Source organism: Sceloporus undulatus, chromosome 6, assembly GCF_019175285.1.
Source record: "Sceloporus undulatus isolate JIND9_A2432 ecotype Alabama chromosome 6, SceUnd_v1.1, whole genome shotgun sequence".
NCBI lineage: Eukaryota > Metazoa > Chordata > Lepidosauria > Squamata > Phrynosomatidae > Sceloporus > Sceloporus undulatus.
The window spans coordinates 164,353,872-164,380,237 of record NC_056527.1 but is presented as its reverse complement, the minus strand read 5'-3'; the positions used below and the strand labels follow the sequence as shown (position 1 = coordinate 164,380,237).

The following is a 26,366-nucleotide window of genomic DNA, read 5'->3' as shown; positions in this document are numbered from 1 at the left end:
TATTATTATTATTATTATTATTATTATTATTATTATTATTATTATTATTATTTAAAATACCATTCAGCAGTTGGTGGTGGTCTATCGTGTTTCTGATTTTTAAGACCAAACAGCAGGCTTTCTTTCTACAGTAGGACCAGAATTTAATATAAAATGATCTAGACATAGCTGTGGATTAGCAGCATTTTTAGTTTTAATTATTTTCATTGAAGAGTTCTGCTTCTGTGGGCTGAGGCTAGTTTTTCTAAAGATTACAACACCTCTAGACAGTTGTGCAAGGAAAGTTTGCTTCCACTTGTGGGTAAGTGTTCTCTGTGTGCACAGATTCTGTGAGAGTTCAGAAATTCCTCCATTTATAGACAGTATGATCATTCAAAAAACAAAAGGAAAGCACCTCTCTCCATTACAAAACATGTGTTAGTTAATTGACCTGGAGGCCTCCATTCCCCTTGCTTTGTGTAGGTTTTTTTTTAAATGCAGCTCAATGTACAATGTGCGGCAATACCCAAAACATATGAAATGAGAGTTCGGCTATCTCATAAGGTTCCAGCTGTTAGTGGGTGACAGCGAACATTTCTACACTCCTTGCTTACTGGATAACAAACCACACTGACAGCTAAGACTATATTATTATGAGAATGACACTTTGACTTAAAATGAAATGTCATTTTGTTGTGCTCTGAAGATTACTTCTCTCTCTCTCTCTCTCTCTCTCTCTCTCTCTCTCTCTCTCTCTCGGAAAGGCTTGTACCAGAAATTATGAGGTTTACAGGATGTTTATGTAGAGGTTTCATTTATGAGAGCAGTTTTGAGCTCCTTGTTGCACTGAGTCCTCTGTTCTTAATGTTTAGAGCTCAGTTTTGAATTTAACAAATGTATACAGGGGACTTTTTTTAACTTGCATGGTTGCAAATAGTGTTTTCTTGAGTTTTAAATGTGTGCTTTTATTTTTCTTGAAGAGGGGTGAAAGAGAACTTAAAAGAGGAAGTCAAACAGGACACTACTTTTCACTTGCCTTCTTTTAAATACTGCTATAAGTTATACCATCCTAGAGAAACAACTGTTTCTCTCTTCAAAATGTATACAGCAGGTCCTTGTTATCTACTGGGTTTTGGTTCCAGGACCAAAATCTGTGGACGCTCAAGTCCCATTAAATACAATGGCATTGTAAAATTGTGTCCTTTTTATAAAATTGCAAAATCAAGGTTTTCTATTTGGAACTTACACTTTTGGGGGGAATATTTGCAAGCCATGGATATGGCGGGCCAACTGTATTTAGAAACTGCAGGGATAAGTCATAGTGACCAATGTAAGTTGATCCAGTCTCTGCTGGTTTAAGATTAGTAATCAGAACTTATCATTCACAAGGATATGAGATAAAAGTTTTGCTGTTGGTTTATGTGTCACCTCTGCAGCATGCATTCCACACACAAACATAGTAGCTTTCTTTAAAATCCCAGAGAGGATCAGCCATGACAACTCCAGTGCCAGAAGGGTTAAAATGCTCTTCAAGGAAGCTCTCAAGAAGCAGCCCTTCCTCCCCTCTGTCTTTCTCTTGCTCAACTTGTTTCTGACTTCCTTTCCACCAAACACCCATTTATGACAGCAGCCCCAGCCAGCCACAAGATAAGGCTTTCCTCCTGTACTCCTGATAGTATGGATGGATAGGTATTTGATACTCGTATCTTCCCTCCTTGAATCTGGGAAGTATGTCCCTAAAATGGAATCGGTTTTCTGACGTACCCCAGATAACCGTGAGGCTGATCGGACGGTTCCACACGGAGGTAAGAGTCCGTCTCGCTCTGCTCGGATCATAGCGCGATCGAGGGAGAAAGATGGTGGGTCGGGGAAAGTATTCTGGGTTGCTCTTTGGCGTGTTGTTGGGACTTGGCTGTGTTGACTTTAAGACTATGCTTGACCACATAGTCAAGCCTGTCCTTGAGCTGCGTCTGCCATGGACTACCCTTGAGCCACATCTTTATTTCTGGAGCAACATGGACTACCCTATCATCCCTTCCAGGACTTGAAAGAAGGTTTCGTTTATCTCTCGCTTGGATGGCAAGTGGTGGTTTTTAGAAAAGCAACGTAATTCGTGAGCCTATTTCTTTGTTGTGGCTTTTTCCACTTGCAGAGACAGTTCAAACACCATTTCCTGTTTTCTAACACAAGTTGCTGGTGCCTTCTTGCGCTCTACTCATCACAGCTAGATTGTTTTTAAAAGAAATTATATCTAAAACAAACTTTAAAGAAGTTTGTTTGTTTAGAAATTAAAATCTCAATAGTCAGCCCTGGCCCTAGGGACCAATAAACAAGGAACTAGTGAAACAGGCTAGATTGACGGGACAGATGGATGTTTAAAGTGCTGTGAGGAAGATGGTTTGTTGAGTCATCCTGCTAAAGTCTCCTTAAGGCATAGTTAAGGATAAAATTAAGCTGCCATGTGTTGTGGAGGCATCTGTTACCATCTTCAGGTTGAATGCAATGCTCAAACCCCACTACACCATGCTGTCCAACGCTCAAACCACTACTCTTACTAAAGCTCAGTATTGTATATTAGGAGCTCTCATTTCATTCCTGGGATTTCAAGTGCTTCATCAAAAAAAGAAAGATCCTGGTTCTCCAATTTGCAAAGCTTTCTGAATAGCTGAAGGCAGAAATGCCCATTGCAGCCATTTGTGTTCTGCCTACAATCAGTTTATCTGTGTGGTTTTCTAGAGGGAGGCATTTCTCTTTCGGGTAGGACTCTCTACCACATTAAACTCCTTCCTTTGCACCACTGAACGGACTGTTTGCTTTAGTGGCTTCAGCTAAGATCAGGCCTCAAATGGAGACCTGTTCCACTAAGAAGCACATTCTCAGCAGCCATGGGCAAGGATTAAAGTCACAGAGCATCCTTGCTTTTCTAAATTAATTGCTTTTTGTGGGGCGGTGGGGGGGGATCAGGGTAGCAAACTTTCACAGCTCAGAAAAATAATGTAGAACTCATGGATGAGTGAGCAGTCCAGCAGCCTGGTCTCCTCCGTGTTTAATTGCATGCAAGCTCAATGGAGTTCCAGCCTCACGTAGATGTGCTGGGAAACACTGCTGCTTTAGAAAAGTCTGGTTGAAACAGTTTTGTTGCTTGCTCTTTATAAGGCTGGAATGTCCTTTTTGGAATGTCGTGCCAGAAAAGCGGCTGATAAGACAGCCCTGAGGGGTTACGATCAGAATTGTAGGTATGTGCTGTGCTTCTGGAGACACTTGGGGCACAGCAGAGAGAGAGAAAGGGAGAGATAGAGAAGAGGGATGAAGCTTTGCATCTCATGTTACCACGATTTGCATGTGTCATCCAAGGGTCTCGGAGCATTTCCTCATCATGATTGCAGAAACTGCCTTGGTTTGTCTGCCTTTATCTTCCCTCCCACTCCTCCTGCCTCCAGAGTTAACTGTGTCACTGCTGCTCTTGCTCATCCGTAGAATTAATAACATACACAGGGTTGCAGCATCTCCAGCTCCACAAAGCTTCTCTATGGAAAGGAAAATCAGAAATATCAAGGAGAAGTTACCAGTTATCAGCAAAGCATGCGTCATAAATATCCAGTAAGACCCACTGTAGCAAGGTCTCCCTTTACCAGAGGAAGTAGACTCGAGTTTACAAAAGTTCACGCTACCAGCATCTTTCTTTCCTTTAGTCTCAAAAGTGTTACAAGATCCTTTTGCGTACTCCCTTTACTAGAGGTAGTGTCAACACAAGTGAAGAGAAAGCTGTTTCCTTGTCACAGACCCATTCCAGACCTCAGTTCCAAATGATATCAAATTCCCCCCCCCCCTGAAATTAAAAATGAAGAATAGGAACAAAGGGAAGATGGATAATTACTTTAAGAAAATAAACATTAAAAGGTCGGCTGACCTGCTTTCCAAATCTTGGAAGAATCCTCATACATACATATGTGGGTTGTTTGTTGTTGTTAACTAACTTCGAGTCATGGCGATGAGACATGTCCAAGACACCTTGTCCTCCACTGCTATGCTTAGGTCCTATCTATCCATCTAGCCTCTGGTTTTCCTTTCTTTCTGCTTCTCTCCACCTTTCCTTTCTTTGCATTATTGTCTTTTTAAATGAGTCACGCCTTCTCATGATATGGCCACTAAGTATGATAACCTCAATTTGATCATCTTGGCTTCCAGGAAGAATTCAATATTGACCTGTTCTAGGACCCATTTGTTTGTCTTTTTTGCATGACCATGGTATCAGCATTCTTCTCCAGCACCATATCTTGAATGAACTGATTTTCTTCTTCTGCACTTTTTTCACTGTTCTTCCATGGTCATTCTTTTTGTTTGTTTCTTGTTCAGCATTAAGCCTCCTTTTCACTTTCTTCTTTAGCTTTCCTTAATAATTGTTCCAAGTATGTGATGTTTCTGCTAGAACAACCCACCCGCCTCAACCGTGACCTTGCTAGTGCCTTGTTGGGACTATTGGTGGTGTGTGCACATGGCTATGTGCATTTGCACCACCATTACAAACCTTGAAGTTCTGCAGTTTTGGGGATCATGGGGGGAGGAGGTCCGGAACAGAACCCCTCACAGATACTAAGGACTGCTATCTTCTGCATATCTTAGATAGATGATATTCCTTCCTCCTATATTTACTTCTCCTTTTTTCGAGTCTAAGCCTTGTATTCAAGTAGATTTCAGCATAATCCTCAGTGGATAGGGGAATGAAACAAAGAATTGGGGGGGGGGGCTTGGGTGGCCAGGCATCATATCAGTCAGCTGGATGGGCTGGGAAATGTATGGCCCTCCAGATACCATTCCACTGTAGCTTCAGGTATCCCTTACTGTCTGGCTAGGGTTGATGAAATGGACCAAATGTTCCCCATCCCTGAGCTAGATGACGAGCTGGTTAGGAGATGGCTTTGTTCTCTAGTGGTATGCTTCTCAATTTGAAAGGAGTTGTGTATTTGAAAGTGCTGTAATCTCTGTCTAGGTATGCTGAGGATACTGTAGGCTTTAAAGGGCACATAGACCAGTATGACAGGTTTTTGCCACATGTTTTCTCAAGTTGATAGGAGTACTTACTTGGCAGGGGAGATATCATGCTCACAAAGGTGGTTTTCCGAGAGTGAGGCTCATCCATTGCACTCCGGGTGTGCTGATACCCGTAATTTTTCAAAATGTGGGAAATTCAACTATATAATTTGTGGTCCAGCCATATCATCTTGCTCAAGGATGGAGAACATCACATTGGGAAAGGCTGCTATAAAGGTTGATTAAAAATGGTGGAATTGAACCATTTCTTTTACACAATTCATAGTACTGTATTGCTGAATTAAATGGTAAATACTGATGGACTTGGTCAGGGAGGTTGATTCAGACATGGATGTACATCAGTCAGTGTCAGGGGTCAGTGACTCACACTTAAACTTGTGCCCTCGGTGTCGGAGGGCACAGGAGGTGAGATGACAGAGTTGGTGTTACACACTGGTTGTTTTGCATATGCAGCTTGTCTCTAGGTGTTGCCGTCACTGAGTAAACTCTTTCCCTGGGAAAGATATGTCTTCCACAATGGAAGGTGAAATACTGTTCTTCTTTTGGGTCCTCAATTGCCTCGCTGCTCTGTTGCAGGAAAAGGAGAAAGACAAGGAGAAAATGAAAGAGAAGGACAAAGACGCCAAAGAAAAGGACAAGGACAAGAAGACAATAAATGGACACCTCTTTACTGCAACCCCAATGGTGGGGCCTGTCAGTTGCTATCATTGTATGAAGCCTTTTAACAAGGATGCTTTTGCCTGTTCAGGTGAGTGACTTCTTTCTGTCCTGTGATCTGATATTAACCTCTGTGCCAAACATTACTTTTTCCCCCTATTGATGATGAATATGGTTATAAAATTAACCAACCATTTTGGTTTATGGGAGAGATTTATTAGGATCAAAAAAGAATTTTAAAAAATGCATATACTTGAACTGAAAACACCATAGCATAGGTGCCAGGTGGGCCTCTCTGGAGAGGGCATTTATCAGATGGATGCCTCTATTGCAAGAGATCCTCTTTGAACTTTTTGATTCAAAGTACTGTACTACAGTGGGACCTTTGCATTCATTTAGGGGCACAGGACCCCAGTGTAAGCGAGAAAACTGCAAATTAAGAAACACTGTTTTTCTTACCAAAGAGAACACCTCTCTGATCATCTCTAGGCCCTCCAGTGCAATGCTATGCTGACAATAGAATCACACTGGATGACATATAGTTATCTAGAGACATGCCTTCTCTTGGAATCTCTAGGTCTTCTGTCAAAGCCCCAAATGGGGAGAACTGGCTGTAGTACAGCTTTTTAGTAAAATAACATTGCATCTGGATGATAGATTTCAGGGACCACCAATGGGGAGGATGCAACAGGTAATTCCTTGTAAAATCCCCCTTAAAATAAGCAACTTCTGACCTGTGATATGGGCGTTAAAGTCAGCATGCTGAATAAATTTGAGTTCAAGCAAGGCTTTTGAGTGAAAGGGGGATGGTTTCTCTTAACCTAGGCAGGACGGGGACGGTGAGCTTTCCCTGAGTCATAAATTGTGACACAGTTCAGCATTCGCCTTCACAGACATCACCTCATGTTTTGAAAGTCCAAGCTGAGCTGTGTTATCTTTAGAGGGAAATTCCTGAACAGAAAACCTGCACTTGCTGGTTTATTGCTATTGACGCAGGTGAAAACATGAGTGTGGGTTAAAAGTTAATCTGAGGAAGGCATGTCTGTTGCCCAGCCACTATTGACTCTGATGATGATAATGAAAATCCACGAAATTTCCTTTCTCCCTTACCCCACGGGTAGCAGCCACCGCCATCCCTTGAAAATGTTGTATGAGTAGCTCAAATGGTAGGAGGAGTTTGTTAATAATGTCTTTCTTCCTTCAAGAAGCTCACAGCAGAACTGGAAGGATATAGGTTGGTGGTTGGCTGGCCTCATGCGAATACAGTAGGCCCTTGGTATCCACTGGGGTTTGGTCCCAGGTTCTCCTATGGATGCCAAAATCCATAGATGCTCCAGTCCCATTATATACAGTGGCATAGTAAAATGGTTTTTCTTATATAAAATGGGAAATATCAAGGTTTGTTTTTTAGACTTTATTTTGGGAGAGGGGAATATTGCCAAGCCATGGATAGTTGAATACGTGGATGCAGAATCTGTGGCTGCAATGACTTGCATAAGTGCTTTTCTTGTCTGCATGCTAGATTCTGTTGCATGTCTACTCCATGGCAAACCCAAGTTTTGATTCTGTGTAATGTGCAAAGCAAATTATTACTGCTTGTAGTTCTTTAGAAGAGGAGAGACAGAGCATAGGTACTGTGTACTCCTAAATTACAAAAGCTTTTATTTGGATTCCCTAGCTGGAAATCTGAATGGAAGCGGATTACATAATGAACTCTCCAATTAGTTTGACAGCAATATATTGGCTTTCTTTTGCATTCCTTTCCCCCTTGATTTTGGTTTCTGCATTTTAAACTTCATTTTGCATGGGGATGTGTGTCTTCTTCCACCGTCACTTTATCAACTCTTCTCCTATCAGGCAGGCCACTGTGTATTTTCAAATGGAAATCTTGCTAAGAATGTCTGTCTGTTTTCTTTTCTGATAATTTATCATGAAAGAGATCCTATTTCAGCTGCTCCTATAGCCACTGTGCACCAAAAGGAAGGTGAAATTGTAAAATTTGGTGTGAATGCCTTTGTGGGAATCTGACATGGATGCAACAAAACATCTCTTCTGCCTGAGTAAGTGGTAATGTGTACTGTTCTTTCTTTCACACAGGCTGTGGCATTATTGTCCATAAAGCCTGCAAGGAGAGCATGGCTGCTTGTGCCAAGGTCAAAATGAAGGTAAGTAGACCCAGAAACTGGGTCTAATCCTATCATCACATAATTGTGCAGAAGGCTATACCAGATGGCCTTTTCAATAGTTAAAACAGCTTTTGTTCCAAGAAAATCTGGTCAGGATTCTCAGATATAAATATCCCACAGATGTATATGTATGTATCTACTGTACTTGTGTCTTTTAAGCTTCTTTGAGTAATTATTTAACATGAAAAGTTGACATTCATCCTACCTGATCTTTATTTCAGCTCCAGAAAGGAGGCCTTCAGGCGCATGATACTTCCTCATTGCCCACAGTCATTATGAGAAGTAAGAGTGAGTAGCGTTTTCCCTCCTTCTCTTTGAGAAGTTATTTATTTATTCATTTGTTCTCCTAAAGATGATTTAATGCTTCATGTGCATGACTATTTTCTGGATTTAATTATACTATGCAGCAATGTCTTTGAGTATAAATAGCTTAGAAGGAGCTGTTAGAAGTGCTGGGCATGGTTGATCTTGTGGCATTCAGAAATGTCCATGTTAGTGATGGACTCTGTGTATTTTATTTAGCATAGGTCTTGCCTGATATTTTGGGCTGCATTTTGAACCCATAAAAGGTCATAAAACCACTGTCAACAAATATTTACATTAACAGACAGCTTGGACAAATCAAAGTCACTTTATTTATTCGGGTTGTGTTTTTAAGCACGTAAACCTCCTTGCCTTAGTGGTTCACACATGCTGCATGCTCAGCATCTGCCTAAGCTTATGTCTCTTGGTGTTCCTCTTGCAGCCTCTCAGCCAAAGGAGAGACCTCGATCTGCCATACTGGCTCCCGATGAAAGCACTATGACCTCCTTGTTCAGCAATAGGAGATCTCAGCAGAACCTGGCCCTTTCCAAGAGTGTCTCAATCCAAAACATTGCTGGGTAAGACACATTCTTTTTGGGTGGCACAAATATGCACATGGTCAGAGGTGGTAAATGGTTTTCTGTTTACGGAGATGGCATTTGAGTAACTAGAAATTCCAAACTGGAACTCACGGTGGGAATACTGCTGAAGTGAATTTCAGGGGAGAAGAGAGACTGCTGCCACCTTCACTGCTGCTAAATACACCCTCCTTGCACTGGTTTGCAGCTGCTTGCCAGAGCCAGTTCTTTGACAAACATGTAGTTTTGGCATGAAATTTTGAATTGCTCTCTGCCTTTGTCCCTCCAGAGTTGGAAGCGATGAAAGCATTCTCCACACATGGAAATTCCTCTCTCAATCAACAGACTCCTTGAATAAAATCAGCCGGGTAAATGAATCCACAGAGTCACTAACAGATGAAGGTAAATTACACGGATGAAACCCACAAAGTAGTGATAAAATATCCTTCATGAAGAAGACTAATTTGAAAGAGTTTTATAAAAGACCTCTTCCTGATGCATTAGCTTTCTGCAGGCAGGGACATTATTACACTAGAACAGCTTAAAAAATGTAGCATCCCTGCCTGTAATACAGACTGAAGTTTGGCACATGCTTGTGATGTATAGAATGTCTTTTAATATGTTTTATTTGTATACCGCTTTTCCTATGATCAAAGCGGTTTACAGCATACATATGCATATACAACAAAGCAAGTAACAATATATATATATATATATATATATATATATATATATATATCTCTAGTATTTCATGTAGGTGGTTAAGCTATTAAGCTATGTCTCAAAAGCATTTTGTCAGACCCTGGGAGGGAGATCACTTTCATTAGCCATATATTATGGATACAGAAAATTAAACTTAGAGGGAGAACTCTTTCCCCGACAAGATTAGTTTTTATTGCATATCTCATTATCTCATATGGAGAAGCATTACCTTAATGACAGTCTGAAATTCGGTAGCCTGGGTATATTTCACTCGCCTCTGGATAAACATGGCTCTGGAGTTCGTTATGATGAAATATAAAGATTGGGATCATCCTTAGATTTTTTTTTTTTTTTGCACTTTGAATGTTTTTGATACATTTGTAAATAGAAAAAAATGGTAAAATTGTGCACACTGTGTTCATTTAGAAATACAGTATGTGAAGAATACAAAAACCATACATAAAACTATTTGTATACAGTTTTTGTGAAAAGGTTGAACTATTCAGCACATAATTGTGAAATTAGGGAAGAAGAGATAGGGAGAAGTGTGAATTATTTTCTTGTTTTCATGTCTTAGGTTTGGAGGGCAGAAAGTCAAGTTTTATACTGTTTTTTATTTGTAGTGAGAGGATAGGTTAGTGTCTGTGTTTGTTTGTGTTTGTTATATGTTATACATTAATAAAATAATTTAAGAGGACAAATGAACAAGTGCTGTTTGGAGTTTGGTGCTCTGCTGAGTAATCCTCTGCTCCAGGCGCATCTATTAATTGTTCTCTAAGTTTAAATGTTCAAGGTGTGCAAAGCTATCTTCAAACATTCTGTTAATTTACCAAAGTAAACATAGGTGGATAAATTGAATGTCAATTATAATGCAATTTCGTGAAATTACATAAATGGGTTGCTCTGGGAGAATGACTAATTCTGGATTCAGCATAAACTACCAAGTAATGTATAAAAGACCTTTTAAAGACATTGTATAATTACTGGGAATCACGTATAGCTTCATGGGTGAACAAAACATAATTCTTGTTCCTTGGTGGGTATGTGATCCAGCCAACACTGCAATATCAAGATACTTTGAAGCCACTGAGAGTTGAATGTGTAATGATATTATGAGCTCAAACATCAATGAATGTTTCCTGCCATCATTCAGAATGGGAGGGGGAAAATCACTCTGTTCTACAAAACCCTGTTCCACATTACTGTCCAAAAGTATCATCTTATAGTAGCTGATTTCTTGGGTCAAATTTACAGGATGATGAATCCCATCATGCTTACATAATACATATAAGAACAGTTGATGTTCTAGTTTTGCACCCATTTGTGAGCTCCTGGAGCATTAAGCACAGACTGAAGTAGAATGAGCTTTAGTAGGAGTCATCAAGTTGATAGGGCAGAGAGTAGGTTCTTGGTATGTTATACAGAGTAGAGATACTAATCTAAGCCTCTCTTGGATTTGAGAATCCCAGAGAAGACACAAAGCTCAATTGAGCCATTATATCCCCAAGCAGGGCCTGATGTTTGCTAACCCTGCACTCCTTGAGCCAAAGGTACACAAATTGTAAAGAGCAGTGGCTCTGAGAGATCTCAGCAGTTACTCATATCTGTCTTTAACCTCCACCTTGATAGTGTGAATGCATCCAAAGTGTCTCAGCTGCTGCTCCAAAGTTCAGAATTTGACAAATCACATTCTGACATTTTCTGGGACATGCAGTGGATTGTGGGACCATGAGCATCTATATATCTGCAGATAATATTGGGTTGGTGCATTTGCCGTTACCCAGATCCAAAGACTGAATCGTAATCACACCAACTTATCATGAAGGGTTACTCTGCAGAACAGCATATCTGTATAGAGACATATCCAGAGCATTTCTGATATAAACCAACTTTCCTTTTTCTAGGTGCAGACATGAATGAAGGTCAGCTCATGGGAGATTTTGAATCTGACTCAAAGCAGCTGGAAGCCCAGTCTTGGAGTCAAGTAGTAGATAGCAAATTTCTCCGGCAGCAAAAGAAAGATGTGGTGAAGCGGCAAGATGTCATTTATGGTGAGCATTGTGCTAGAAGTGAAAACCTGTGAATCTGAATTGTGCAGTCAGAGGAGGAATATTCTGCAACATTATATACATCAGTAGAAGTGTGTGGTCTCTCTTGCATTGCATTTTTTTTTATTATCTGCTAATCACAGGAAAAGGAAAGGAAGTGTTACTGAATCCCTTTCAACACTACTAGATATCTCTCCCAGCCCTTCCTCTGTGTCATAAGATTTTACCAAGAATTTCACAAAATGGTCTTTAAATAGCGCTTTCTATTGCTCACTGTTGGTTTTTACACTAGTATTTTTCTTTCACTGCTATTTTGTCATATCGTTGTTCTTTGATGTATGTGTTCTTGTTTTATTTTAATTGTTTGTTCTCCTTTTCTGTTGCCTGAGAGCTGCACTGATTTTTTTGTGATGAGGCAGGATAAAATAAATAAGATATATATGTTTCCAAGAATATTTTAAGCGCCTGTCAACTGTGGAAACATCCTCATTTTCTAAACCAAAGCCAAGATGCTTGGAAAGTGGAATGCTATGATTAGTGTGACACATTAGAAAACAAAACCTCTTTCTTTGCTTTGTTGTGCAGGGACACGTGTCTTACATTCATCCTTCTCTACTTCTTTTCTGCAGAACTGATGCAAACGGAGATGCACCATGTTCGCACCTTGAAGATCATGAGCGATGTATACAGCAGAGGAATGCTACAGGAGCTACAGTATGAGCCACATATGGTGGAAAAAGTTTTCCCTTGCCTGGATGACTTGTTAAACATCCACAGCCAATTCTTTCAGCGGATTTTGGAGAGGAAGAAGGAATCACTCACAGACAGAAGTGACAAGAACTTTGTAATCAAGAGGATAGGAGACATCCTAGTGAACCAAGTAAGCAGCAGGGCATGTCTTTGTTGGCTGAACATTATTATTAAGATATCTAAACTGGATTGCATATCGAGTCTCTCTTATCTGAAATGCTTTGGACCAGTTTTGGATTTTGAATGGAACACAGTCGGTTTTCTATATCAGTGGGGGTTTGATTCCAAACACACACACATACACACATGGATGCCAAAAAACGTGGGACCTCAGCTACCATTACGTTCAGTGTACACCAGTGCGTGCGTTGCCATATCAAAGCGGCTACATGCACAGTAGTGGTGTGGTGCGATCTGTGGATGCTCCAATCCGCTGATAGCTCACCAATATGGAGGAACAACTGTACCTGTAATTGCATAGACATACAAATTGAGATACCATGGAGATGGGACCCAAGTCTAAACACAACAATCATTTATGTTTCCTGTATATTTTATTCACAGAACCTGAAGGTGATCAATATTTTTAATATTTAATACATGAAGCAGCCCTAATGGCATGTCCAAACTATAGGGTTTTCAGTTCATCACACCTGACATCTCTACCACATCGCTTTGTGGTTACCAATACCTGTGTCATGGTACACCAGGGAGCAGAGGGACCAATCAGATTGTCACTCCAGCAAGATTATTCTAACAAGGCCCAAAAGCTGAATTTTGGAAAATCAAAATAAGAAATAAAATAAAAATACAGCTGTTCCTTCATATCCATGGGGGATCTGTTCCAGACTGCCTCCCCCAGTGGAAAACAAAAAACATGGGACCTCAAGTCCCATTGTTTCCTATGGCAGCTCAATGTGCACTTGGCCACTAGTGTGGCCACATGTATGCAGCTCTGTTAAAAACAATGGGGTTTGCCATTCGTGGAAGCTTAAATCTGTGGAAGGCAAGACCACAAATAAGGACAGCTCACTGTACAATATTTTTAATAATTTGAGCATGAAACGAAGCAAAAAATTATGACGCATAGCTGCATTGGGAGTGGAAGCCACAACACCAGATTTACTGATGGAAAAGTCAGGAATTCAGGGAATTGTTTTACCTAATTTAATAGCCTTTGACCCCAAATAAATAAAGGTCTGGAAATGTGTAGAAATGTGTTTTAACAAATGCATACATTCCATAGTATGTGCAAAGACATAAAACCACTGTGACAACCCAGCTCTGCTGTGTTCATCTTCCAGCGTGGGATGCTAGAATGGTAGTCAGGATGTCACTGTTGAGCATCTCTGGCTGTTGGGAAGTTGCCTTCCTTGCCATGGGAAGTCACTTTATGTTTTGCATCTCACAGTTTTCTGGAGAGAATGCTGAGCGAATGAAGAAAATCTATGGCAAATTCTGTGGGCATCACAACGAGGCAGTGAATTATTTTAAAGACTTGCTCTCCAAGGACAAACGATTCCAAGCATTCATCAAGGTAAGCTGGGGGTGGGTGGGCATTTTCCAAGACTACAGATGTGTAGAAGCAGAACACAGTGAAGAAGTGTGGAGATGGAAGGTAATTATTTGCATCCTTCTTTCCAAGATGCTGGTGTGGCACCAAGCTATATTGTTAGCAGGATAACTCATGGGCATTTTATGCAGATTGTGGCAAAACAATGTTTAGGGCATGTATTCTCTTCATGTTCTTATGATAGAAAAGACATGAACCAGGAAGAGTATATTTGGTAGAAAGGGATAGTGTCTTATAAGAGGACTATATAAAAAGCAGTACTGTATCAGAAACTAAAACTTTGGTTACCTGGTAATTTCTCCAACTACATGTTAATTGTGAGCGTTAGTAACTTGACTTGGATTGTGGAGTAATACGTACTTGGACTCTTCAAGTGTGCAGTCAGCTTGTAGAGGCGCAGAAGTCTACATGACATGCATGTTTCCCATGAGAAGTGGGTCTTGTAATGGTATATCAAGTATGAGGAACCTGTGGTCCTCTAGATGCCGTTGATCTGCTCCTTCCCTCGTTCCTCACCATTGGCTATGCCGGCTAGGATTTGTGGGCATTGCATTTCAACAACATTTCCAGATCCACATGCTCCCCACCCTGGGTGGTGGGGTGCAAAATGGAGGGTGTTAGTTGCTTGTAATGATTTACAAGGTACAGCTATCTGTAGTAGCAATGAACAATGGTGAATGGTGGTAGCTGGGGTGAGGACTGTCTCTCTCCTCTTTCCTGTCTCATTCTTTACTAAGCATTTTCATTTTGTTCTTGTTTTTCATAGAAAAAGATGAGCAGCTCTGTGGTGAGGCGCCTGGGAATTCCCGAGTGCATTTTGCTAGTGACCCAGAGAATCACTAAATATCCAGTACTCCTACAGAGAATATTACAGCATACAAAAGGTAGATCTTCCTTTGAGTCTTAGTGTAATGATTTTTCTTGCTTTCCTGCCTCACTCGGCTCCCAGTGAGTATAGCTTTATGAGTCTGGGGTAAGATACCTGCCTCATAGAAATGCTTTAAAGTACTATTATTTTCAGGTATGACAGGGAGATGGCAATCTGAACCTCACAAATGGTGGCATTAATTGGGCCTGGTTCATTGTGGGCTGAAGGAAATCTTTTGCAAGACAGTCTCACAGAAGGACTTGGATATGTTCTATGATGAAAGTATTATCCTATGAAAGTTCAGGTTCACTGAAATGCTCCTGAAATGGCCCCTCCAAATGTATAGTTACTATACTCAAAATAGAATTCAGAGACATAGCTGTGTTTTTGTGGAATATCAATATGGAAAAGGATTTTGCAGCATCTTTGAAACTAATTGTGTGAAAGAAGAAGCATAAGCTTTTGTAGGCTTCAACAGACATCCTCGGATGCATGGAATGAACTGATGCCCAGGAAGGACTTTATAAACTGTATGAAGAATTCCTCCTGCCTTGTCTGTCAACAACCATCCTTAAAACTGAACTTGTCAGCTCAATACCATACCCACATGTTTTGCATTTCCATGGGGATTCATACAGTCTATAGAGGTCCTTCCTGGGCACCAGTTCACCCCATTCATTCAGTCCTGTAAGAACATGAATTCAAGAAATGAATTCTTACTTTTATGAGCGATATGAAATTTAGAATCTAATGCATGTTCTGCAGGGTTTTAAAGTGATGGCCAGGGAGGACAGGAATTAGGAACTGAGATTTTTGCACTTGAGAGATATGCAAGAACTGAAGCGTGTGTCTGTTTGTGTTTAGAAAATGACATTGAACATCAGGATCTGGTGCTTTCGCTAAACCTAGTGAAGGAAGTCATCACTGCCGTGAACAGCAAAGTCAGCAACTATGAGAAGAAGATGCGCCTCAATGAAATTTACACCCGAACGGACAGCAAGTCTATCATGAGGATGAAGAGTGGGCAAATGTTTGCCAGAGAGGACCTGAGGCGCAGAAAGTTTATTCGGGATGGACCCGTCTCTCTCAAACATACAGCTGGCAGGTTGAAAGGTAAGAGAGACTGTATGTATCCCCTTTCCTGCATTTTTTGATAGAGGAGGGGGTTCTTTGAATGTGCCAAAGTTTGTGATGTGATTGTGTGTGAGTTTGTTTTTTTTTTCCTTGCCAGAAGTCCTGGCCGTACTCCTCTCAGATGTTCTGATATTTCTTCAAGAAAAGGATCAGAAATATGTATTTGCATCTCTGGTAAGGTCCTTTTCCACCCTTCTGAAATATTAATTGTTTTCATGCAGCAAAAAGATGAGTCCCTGCATCCAGGTTTCTGCTTTTGATAGTTTTCGTAATACCCCCTTCTCATTTTAAAGCAAAATATGTAGTACTTCACACCGTAAGAACATAAGAGATTCATATCAAAAGCTATTGCAATAGGCCCTTGGTACCCACTGGGGCTTGATTCCAGGCTCCCTTCCCTTTCCATGGGCACAAAAATCTGTGGATACTCAAGTCCCATTAAATACAATGGCATAGTAAAATGGTGTCCCTTATATAAGATGGTAAAATCAATCTTTGCTTCTTGGAGTGTGTGTGTGCATATATAGTGTACACACACACATACACACACACACAAATATTTTCTAGCCATGCATGGTTACACTTGTGGGTATGAAGGATCGACTGTATTTCATTCTTAATTATTGTTGTTGTGTGCCTTCAAGTTGTTTCTGACTTACGGCAACCCTAAGGTGAACCTTTCTTAGGGTTTTCTTGCCAAAGGGGGCTTGTGTTTGCCTCCCTCTGAGGCTGAAAGGACATGTTTTGCCGAAGGTTGTCCCATGGGTTTCCACAGCTGTGCAGGGATTCAAACCCTGGCCTTCAGAATCGTAGTCCAACACTCAAACCACTGGCTCTCTTAATGTCCCTGTGTAAATTTTTCTTAGCCTTTTTATCGTGTTGCCTGTTTGTCATTAATTCTTGTAATTATTGTGCACCACAACAAGCACACAAAAGCTGGAACTGAAAGAATAACCAATAATTGAAAATGCCACAGCGGCATAAATTAAAAATTAAAACATTTAAAAAAAAAATAAGACGTAGGCAAATCTATTTCTGGGCTATTTAGATGCATTTTAGTTTTGCGAACTGAAGTGGTGACCCTATGTCAGTAGAAGTAAGGGCATTTGGGATTCTGATTTAGGCTGGCTTCATTACATATATAGGGATACCTAGGTTTCTGTGGGTGTTAGTGGCCACCCCAGTAGCCTAAAACTGCTCATGCAACCAGAACGTTTTCCTGGTGTGAATTCCATCTTGTCTATTGAAATACACTGAGTAAGGCTCCTATACTTTTTATCTATGGTGATAATCTCAATTACCAAGTTTACACTTCAAAGATCTATAGCAGAGATTCATTTTCTGCTCCTGTTTTTTTCACTGAAGTAATTTGACTTTGATGATTAAATTAGACCAAATTTACTCCAGCTCTTTCTGGTTATGGCATTTTTGTTGCTACAGTCTCCAATTTTTGCTGCCCCTCCCTTAGGCCTTTGGATATAGGGAGTGACTAAGAATTGCATGTCCAGTTGTAGGCAAGAGCTTTCTGAGGCTGCATCAAATAATGATAATAATAAAAAGCCTTTCTCTCAACTTCCTCCCCCCATTACAAACAAAAGGATCAAAGATCCACTGTGATCTCGCTGAAGAAGCTGATTGTCCGTGAAGTAGCCCATGAGGAGAAGGGTTTGTTCCTGATCAGCATGGGAGGAAAAGATCCGGAAATGGTGGAGGTTCATGCCAGCTCCAAGGAGGAACGCAACAGTTGGATACTCACCATCCAAGACACAATTAACACCATGTAAGGAGCCAAATGATGGTTTGTGGAGGCATGGGGATTATACTAAACAAATTGAACATAGGAATGTAGTGCAATAGTAGAGCACATGGCTTTGCATTTATAAGTCTGAACTTATTCAGACTTTTCAGATGAAACCCTGGGATGCTGTTGCCATTCACTGTGTAGATGGTGGGCCATTGGCTTGCAGAGCTTATTTTGTGGACTACAGTTCTCCTTATATCCTTTTATCACACGGAAATGTTGGAACCATCCGGAGAGGGAATTTCTGGTTGGCTTATGGGTTGTGCATATTGACTACTGCTATTATCAAGTACATTTAGCTGGTGGAGGGTGCCGAGAGCACAAGACTCCCTTGTTTTAAAAAGGGTGTATGTGCGAATGAGAGAGTGACTAAGCTGTCTTGGATACATTGCTATGGTTGCCAGCGGGACATTTAAAATTCTAAGGAATTCTAATCCGTTGCAATGCAAATCACATATGGTCAGACAGCAATGTATAAAATTGGCCACATACTACATTTAGTTGTCATAGTGAAATGGTCAACATAATAAACACTTGTCTTTTAAAACCTTGCTTGGATTCTTGCCCTCTCCTTGCAAAAACTGGAAGTTTTGCCTTCCTCCTAAAACATTTGTTCTCCATCCTAAAATCTGAAATGATGCTCAGTTGGTACTTTAAGAGTTCCAAAAAGACATAGGGATGCTGGCATATTTGAAACTGGTACCTTTTCCTTAACCTATATTCTGATTCTCTCTGCAGGGATAAAGAAGAAGATGAAGGCATCCCTAGTGAATCAGAAGAGGAAAAACGAGTGCTAGATACCAAAGCGAGGGAACTGAAAGGTAAAAAACATACAGGAGCCTTGACTTATTTTCCTTGTGGCAACCTCCAGAAGATAAGGGAGATTCTGGTCCTCTTGTTCCAAGCGATGCAGTGCTTTAAAAGTCAGAACTGAACCTGGAAATGGATTTTCATGGGGACTTAACATTTCAAACCCTGTTATTGCCATGTGCGGCTGAAAGATGTCTTCTAGAGCACTTCAGTGTATAGTTTCTCAATGTAGACCTAACTATTGTAAGGAAACTTATGTGTCCAGCATATTATTTTCTTTTCTCGGTGGTGTCTCCTGTTCATTTTGAGGAGCATGTTTCTTAGTAGCTCTCCATCAGCAAACTTTTTCTTGATTCTGCAATTCCTAACATGCCACAATGTGGAGCAGAGCCTCAGAGATAACTCAGTCCGCAGGAATCTGAGTAGCATGCCATGTCTGTAACAATTCTCTTTTTGACTGACTTTTCCTCTTCCCCCAAACCCTGGCCTGCCCACCCCACAGAACACTCCAGCAAAAAGATCAGCAGATCATAACGCTGCTGAGGAGGAAGGAGAAGATTTTCCGAGACATGACTGACTGCAGCAGGCATGAGACATAGGGAGCCAGAACTTTGTTCCGGTCCAATACTGAAGAGGCTCCCAAGGGACAAAGTGTGATGAAGAGCGTGATAAATGAAGGTAAGTGGAACCTGAGCCCACATCCAGCTCTCCTAAAAAGAAGTGTATCACTAGCACAGCACCCTTCAGAGTTTAGCATGGCAATGTGTTGCATCCGATTACATGCTAAAACACAGTTGAGCAAACGCCAAGAAAACCCCATGATAGGTTCGCCTTAGGGTCACAATAAGTGGGAAACAACTTCAAAACACCAAGAACACTAAAACAAAGAGTATGTGTGTACATACAGATTTTAATTCAGGAAAGAGCCTTCGCTTGTTTATTATTTCTCATTCATGAAATTACAAAGAGACCTTCCAGTCATCCAGGGAAGGTTCTTGCAGTTAAAAGCACCCAGTCTTGTCTGATCGGAGAAACCAAGCAGGGTTGGGTCTGGCTAGTACTCAAATGTGAGACTGTCTGGAACATTTGGTGCTGTAGGCCTTTTTCTTCTTTTTTCGTTTGCTTTTGCTTTCATCCCCCCCCCTTTTTTTTTTAAATAAATAACAATAAAACTTTTATTTCTATCCTGCTTTTCTGGAGCAAGACAAAGTGACTACCAACTAGAACATCCATATACAATACTGTACATAAAATTACAATTTCCCCCCTTTAAAAAAAGAGTTAAATGTATTATATATTACGATTAAAATATATTATGATTAAAAGAGTTTTCAGTATAATAATAATAATAATAATAATAATAATAATAATAATAGTTTTTCTTAAACAAAAGGGGAGTAGCAGAGGGCATATCTTGTATGCTGAGGATCCCAGGTTCAATCCTTGACATTTCCAAGCTGGAAAAGAACTGTGGAGACTCAAAACCAATGGTGACTTAACTAGATGAACCAGTGGTCTGATTCTAGCTTCTTCTGTAAGGGGCTATCAGTTTTTCCTAGTCCTTTGCCTTAGATCAGGGTACACACCACACACCCCAATAAGAAGCCTCCCTGAGATTAAATATTCCAACTGCACTATCTTCTGTTTTCCTACAGTTTGCTTCTGTTTTCTCATTGTTACCATCTGCTGTCTCCCTCTCTGCCAAACTTCAGAACAGGTGTACCTGTATTTCATCAGATGCTGTTGAAACACAATGTCTGTCATCTAGGATGGTTGGCCATGCTCCCCAGAACTAATCAGGATTGGCATCTTAACAACAACATCTCAGTGGTCACAGATCCCCTGTTTGGGGATTGTAACCTCTTCTGACATTACTCTCTCTGTAACACTGTGTATTTTGCATGCCTTTCAAAGTACCTGCAAAGATGACTCCCTCACCTTATTCCTGAAACTTTCATTGGAAGACAGAATGCAAAAATCCCTTGATAAACTCTTATAGCTTTTTCTAGTAATTAACTGTCCTGAGTCAAATGTTGATGCATCCTAACCTTCCGCAACCTGATGTCTTCCAGATGGGCTGGACTATAGTCATGTCTGACCAATGTGACTGTTGGTCATTTCCCTCTTGCCAGTTCTATTGCCAGCTGAGAATGGGCTCCTCTTTTGACCCCTGGAGTCTTTTTGCTGGATCTTGTTTACATTTGTCGTCTCTAAGCCAGTGTTTTATGTATGTGATGGACTTTGTTCCATATCAAGTAAGCTGATGCCAAGTGGTCCAAGGATGTAGTGGTTGTTGTTGCTTACGTTGGATTTCTCCTTCCCATTTAAATCCACCTTAGCTGATTACCTGGGATAGAAGGTGATATCTTTTGGTTTTGCTCTTTCTCTTTTCAGTTGAGCTATTACAGGGGCTTGTGAGCAGGAGCCTAGGAAGTACCCTTGGGCCACAGATCAGCAACCTCTCCTCAGAGCAGGAGACTGTGGGGCCCATCTCCCTCCCCAGAAGGGCAGAGACATTTGGAGGATTTGACAGTCACCAAATGAATGTATGCAAAGGTGAGCATGCTTTCCATCTCTCCCCTGGGTTCCACTGTGGCTTTCAACCTTCACTTGGCTTTCATTTGGGAGTTGGATTGCCATATCTTTGGAGAATATCCAAGGAGATTAAGTCAAGGAGGGAACAAAGGCTCTCCGCTTACTTTGGCTTTCTTTCTGCAATTATGTGGTTGATGTGTTTTCTTCTCTTGAGCTGTGAAAAACTTAAGCAGCACATATGAACTCTAGTTTTGTTCGGGATTTTTTTTAGGTGGGGAGAAGGATGAAGGAGATGATGTGCAGGATCTTCGGAGGACAGAGTCAGACAGTGTCTTGAAGAAGGTATAGTATGTTCAGGACATGAAGTCCTGGGCCTGGTACCCCCAGTATTTCCAAATCAGGAATGTGGAGGGAGCAGACTTACAGATGATGTTGGACTGAAGTCTCCATTATCCCTCTCCAGTGCCTGTTGTTTATGGGAATTGCTGTCCAGCAATATTTGGAAGGCCACACATTTCACCCCCGTTGCATTCAGAGGGTTTTGGGTAGTAAGGATATATAAGGTCTTGCTGAGCTTCACTGAACTGATACTCATTTCCCCCTAAAAGGAAAAGTAAAGATAGCTGTAGAAGTGTTTGACTGTCCAGTGATTTCAGTGCAACTTTGGGCACTGTTATTGTGGGCTTTTATGCCATTTCTGACTTATGACAATCCTAAAATGAACTTGGGGCTTCAGACTACAAATTAGATCTCAAGGTACAGACTGGTAGCCTCCAGAAGGAAGGCAAAGCTTATCATCTCCAATCCATTTTTGCTAGACCACACAGATTCTGATTGTAGTCCAACATATTTGGAGCTCTGCCACTTTAGTGAAAGGCTTTTTGCATAAATGATTTGCTCTGTCTAGTTACGTTTGGTGTCCTTCTTTTGCCTCCCCCCCTCCAAATTTACGCTGTCTGATTTCTTCCTAGGGAGGAACAGCTAACTTGATGTTTGTGCTGAAAAGGAACAATGAGGTAAAAACCACTGTTCTAACTTGGCTTTGTATACTAGGGATTTGGGGGTCCACAATATGGGTCAGTCTTATAATGTCTCACATTGTACTCCATCTTTTGTGCCTTTCTTATCTGTCTGTCTCTTCCTCTCACTCTCTGTGCTTTCAAAGATGAGGCATTTTTTTTTTACACAATTAAGCTTTTAGCCTTTATATCTATGAAGATTTATATTGGACTGTAGCTCCCGTTATGCTGTGAGATAATAGGAGCTACAGTCCAACAACATTTGGAGGGCTATGAATTCCCCAGTCCCTAACTTGGCATGCCACTTTATCAAAACAACTTGTTAAGCAATATCAAATATATTAAAAAATGGCAGGGTAATAACAGGATGTCTTTGCATCTGAAAAGGTTGTGGGGGTGAATCTTTGGTCTGTAGTCCATCAGCAGAGCATGTTCTCCCTTTTTCCTGCTTCTGAGCTAAAACACTTCTGAATTCCTTGAAGGAAGGGCAGGAGACCAGTGTAGCAAATGACAACTAGCAGCTAATAGCTACTCCGCTTCTGTTTTTCCTTTTCAGCAAGTTCTCCAGAGCATAACACAACTCCACAGCTTGCTGGGTACTTTGCAGGTAAGTCCCAAAAGGGGGTGGGAAGGCTCTGCCATTGACAGGTGGTGCTTTGCTTCATGGCTTCTCTGTTTGCAAAGGGAATAGAATCCCATTATACTCCTCCCCGCTCCGGTGCAAGCCTGTAGCATCAATGGGATATTGGTTTTAAAAGGGGTTCAGTACATCAGATGGATCTTCTGTAAACACTGTGCTCTTTCAACTAGGTCCTTATAGAAAATCCTCACAAGTCCAAATTTTAAAAGTCTTAAAAGCCCGATCAAGACAAAGACATTTTAAAAACGAACAGCCCTGATCAAGGAGCAATTGCTTTAAAATTGATGTCTTCACACCTCATGACCTTTAGAGGCTTTTCTTAAACCCTCCAAATGTTAGAAGAGAGTCTTTATAAGAGTGGCCTAACCCCAGCCAGGTTAGGCTATGCTTTACTGGCCATCTTACAGACCACCAGGAGAACAAGAGCATCTGCAACAAAATGGCTAGTGAAATGGAAGAGTTCTTGTGAGGCTGGGTATTTTATCAGGGTGAAGGAGGAGAATGCTATTAGTATTTGGATACATTGCTCTCAGGCGTCTTCATGGACGGCTTGTCCTCTCAAAGCAAAGGACCCAGTTCTTGGAAAACTCTGTTGATTGACTCAGCCAAACATAGAAAAATGGTTAAAATACCAAGATATGCTATAGATTGTGAAGAAGAAATCACCAACAGCAGCGTTCATTCCAGGCAGATTGGGATGTGTGAAGGAAACAAGGTGCTCTTGTAAAGCTGTAATTTAATCTAAGACCATCCAGATCATGTGTCTTGACCTTTTGTTTTGTTGGACATCGGAAGAAAATTCATTAACAAGACTTGGGAAAGATTGGAAATTGTTAATTGACTTTTTGGAAAATAACAAAGGTGATTTGATGACTGTTCGTTTCATCAATTATTATGAGTTGCATGTATAGGGTATGAAGGGTAGCTGATGAGGAGAGTAAAGAGGGGCAGAATGTATAATAAATTGTACTTGCAGGTGCTCTTCCACTGTTCCTGTAGCTTTTCCCACTCTTGCCTCTTCTTTCTCACAGGCTGTCGTGGTGCAGCAGGACACTTACATTGAGGACCAGAAGCTGCTTCTGACAGAGAGGGCTCTGAGCCGCAGCTCTTTCCGGCCCAACTCATTGATTGAACAGGAGAAGCAACGGAGCATGGAGAAGCAGAGGCAGGAGCTGGCCAACCTCCAGAAGCAGCAGGCCCAGCACCAGGAAGAGAAACGGAGGAGGGAGAGGGAATGGGAGGCCCGGGAGAAAGAATTGGTGGAACGGGAAGCCCAGCTGGCCCAGCGGGAAGAGCAGGTCCAGAAAGGACACCATAACTTGGAGAAGGAGAGGGAAGAGCTACAGCAAAAGAAAGCTGCCTACCAACTTGACTTGGAGCACCTTCGGGCTGCCCAGAAGCAGCTAGAGAAGGAGAAGGAGCAACTGAAGAGAGATATGGAGTACCTCTCCCAACCACAGTCAGAACCCAGTCTCAATCTGGTAATTGTCCCATTTGCATTTGAGAGTTTTTGAATGCAGCAGAGTAAAATGGAGGGTTGGGTTCAACCCTGGGATTCCTTGGCATTCTGTGTATCCAAGGAAGAGACAATCTCCTTTTTGGGTTCATATGGCCTTCATTGAGCTTTTGCCTCTTACACATACAACACTTGAGACTGTTGATGCCACTAAGATGGCTGATATATTTATGTTCTTTGTTTCATTCTCTCTCTGCCTTTCAGTTTTCCAACCAGCATGCCAAGATGGGCAGGACCCCTTCTGGGCTTGCAGCTGAAGACTCCTCTTGCAGACTACTAGGCTCTTCTCTGACCAAACATGGTCAGTTGGACACAGAGCTCTCTGTGTCACCCAAAAGAAACAGCTTTTCAAGGACACACAAAGAGAAAACTGCTTTCCACTCAATGGGCACCACCACATCAAGCCAAACCAACAAACCAGCTGAGGGACATTGTCAGATGCCCAACCGCCTCTTTGGCTTGGCCAAGCCAAAGGAGAAGAAGGAAAAGAAGAAGAAAGGCAAAGGGCACCGCTCACAGCAATCCGGTAAATATAGACTTTAAGTCTCTCAGAGCCAAGGATGTAAAGATATACAGGGACCCCCTTCTGCCAGATCTAATCTCACTGCATTTTCCCTTTCATAGAAAGTGGGTAGACATTGCATTTGGAATATTGATTGAGTTTGGAGTCTTTGAATCTGTGGGCAAGGAGAATAGGGGAAAATCTGGACTTTTTAGCATGATTTTTTATGTTGTTCATTGTCTTCTCTTCCCAGATACTCACTCTCCAGAAGCAGCCCCAGAAGGTGAGGAGATCTTCTGCTGACCCCACTTGCAAGGATGAAGCCATCTCTTGTTCTATCTTGCCAAGTGTATGCAGTGTGGGAGCCAACACACTGGTGACTCTTCCCCCTCTACATTGAATAGCGTTGGCTTTCCTTACAGCAGAAGCCCATCTGTGCATCTGCATTTGCAGCCTGTGCTTAACTGCAGGACCTCTGTTTCTTGAAGATGTTACTTTTTAAAAGGTGTCTTAAAAGCTCAGTGTAGAGGGAGGATTGCCTTCTGGGTGAAACTTTGGATGTGACCAGACTGGGCCGGCTCAGTTTTGGTTGCTTATGTACTAAAAAAAGTCCATTCTTTGTACATTGCTGGCTACCAACTTCCACAGACAGACACTCCTTCAGTTTTCTTTCCTCTCCCAATATGTATGTTGGGGTGGATGGGACAGGTGAAGATATCCCAGGGCAGCCTAGCTAATATTCTTATGGAGAACAACACCAAAAACCAAAAGCCCTCGATAGCAAATGGATGTGGCTCTTTTTGCAGTGTTTGGTCACTAGTATGTAGAGAGATACTGTATATATTCGTACATATAAAAATATACATATATAAATAAAAGTAGCTGTGTATCCATTTGGATATGCACTAATTCTGTACAGAAAAGCTGGGAGGGCTAAAGGGTTAGTTGATATCTATTAAATTGTCCAAGGACTGTGTCAATAACTAAATATCATTTTTATTTTTTGATCCGCCAATGCTTTTGCCACCAGTACCCCTTTTGTATATGTTTGTGTTTGGGGAATGAATTAAAGGCCATCTAATGGCAAGACCTTTGCAAGAGTGGGGTCTGGCTAGAGAACTTGAAGGCCAGTTTGTCTGTAGAAATGACTCACATAGTAGGGTTCCCATGCAGGTACATTGTGGGGGAAAATGGAAGGTGTTAGCTGGCCTACAGGCTTACAGTTCCATGGATAGTATCAGACAGTTTATCCTTGATGGGGGAAAGCAAATTTGCAAGGACTTGAACTGAGTGAAGACTTGCAAATGGGAATGGAATACAAATATGAACCTATTTTTCTAGAATGTGTATCTCCCAACTGAATATTTACACTTGCCAACCAGAAAGCTGTTAATACAGTGATCTTTTGCTTCAGAGATATTTGAGTGGTTATAGTTTTTCAATTGAAAAGGGGAAAAATAAACCAAATTCCCCTCGTCTCTTCCCTTAGCTTCTCCTACCAAGCTCTTCAATACATTTTTCTTTCCCCCCCAAGTTTCCATGCACCTCTGTAATAAGAGCCATTTTGAAAGCTGTTGGGGAGGCGTAAAGCTGGCTGTGTTTTAGATTTTTAAAAACTCACCCCATAAACAAAAACTATATATTAGTCTACCAGTACAGAACAATGCACTGTGTCTCCTAACTTGGTTCATTTGGGAAGCTGAAGTTAAATTA

General features: G+C 41.2%; 2 protein-coding genes and 1 pseudogene across 8 annotated transcripts in view; all 3 read left to right on the top strand.

Annotated features, from left to right (window-relative positions):
- Positions 1-18,580, top strand: part of AKAP13 (A-kinase anchoring protein 13) — a 79,722-nt gene extending 61,142 nt beyond the window's left edge. For 5 of the 7 annotated variants that reach the window (XM_042472455.1, XM_042472450.1, XM_042472453.1 and 2 more), the window contains 13 exons: positions 5,608-5,779; positions 7,786-7,853; positions 8,096-8,162; positions 8,620-8,755; positions 9,045-9,157; positions 11,362-11,508; positions 12,135-12,385; positions 13,667-13,792; positions 14,595-14,712; positions 15,561-15,809; positions 15,928-16,004; positions 17,429-17,610; positions 18,370-18,580. In XM_042472455.1, the coding sequence (XP_042328389.1) occupies positions 5,608-5,779; positions 7,786-7,853; positions 8,096-8,162; positions 8,620-8,755; positions 9,045-9,157; positions 11,362-11,508; positions 12,135-12,385; positions 13,667-13,792; positions 14,595-14,712; positions 15,561-15,809; positions 15,928-16,004; positions 17,429-17,610; positions 18,370-18,565 (1,902 nt within the window). In that variant the 3' untranslated portion in view covers positions 18,566-18,580. Of the gene's footprint in view, positions 1-5,607; positions 5,780-7,785; positions 7,854-8,095; positions 8,163-8,619; positions 8,756-9,044; positions 9,158-11,361; positions 11,509-12,134; positions 12,386-13,666; positions 13,793-14,594; positions 14,713-15,560; positions 15,810-15,927; positions 16,005-17,428; positions 17,615-18,369 lie in introns of those variants that run through there. The other 2 variants (XM_042472451.1, XM_042472456.1) reach the window with 2 other exon arrangements.
- On the top strand, positions 5,054-5,189 carry LOC121935813 (annotated as a pseudogene).
- Positions 18,581-18,912: 332 nt separating the features above from the next.
- LOC121933129 (A-kinase anchor protein 13-like) lies at positions 18,913-26,068 on the top strand. Its single transcript, XM_042472457.1, has 8 exons — positions 18,913-19,119; positions 20,836-20,997; positions 21,248-21,318; positions 21,948-21,992; positions 22,552-22,602; positions 23,667-24,116; positions 24,356-24,677; positions 24,907-26,068. The coding sequence occupies exons 1-8, from the start codon at positions 19,098-19,100 to the stop codon at positions 24,954-24,956; spliced, it is 1,173 nt and encodes a 390-aa protein (XP_042328391.1). The 5' UTR covers positions 18,913-19,097; the 3' UTR covers positions 24,957-26,068.
- The last annotated feature ends 298 nt before the right edge of the window (positions 26,069-26,366 follow it).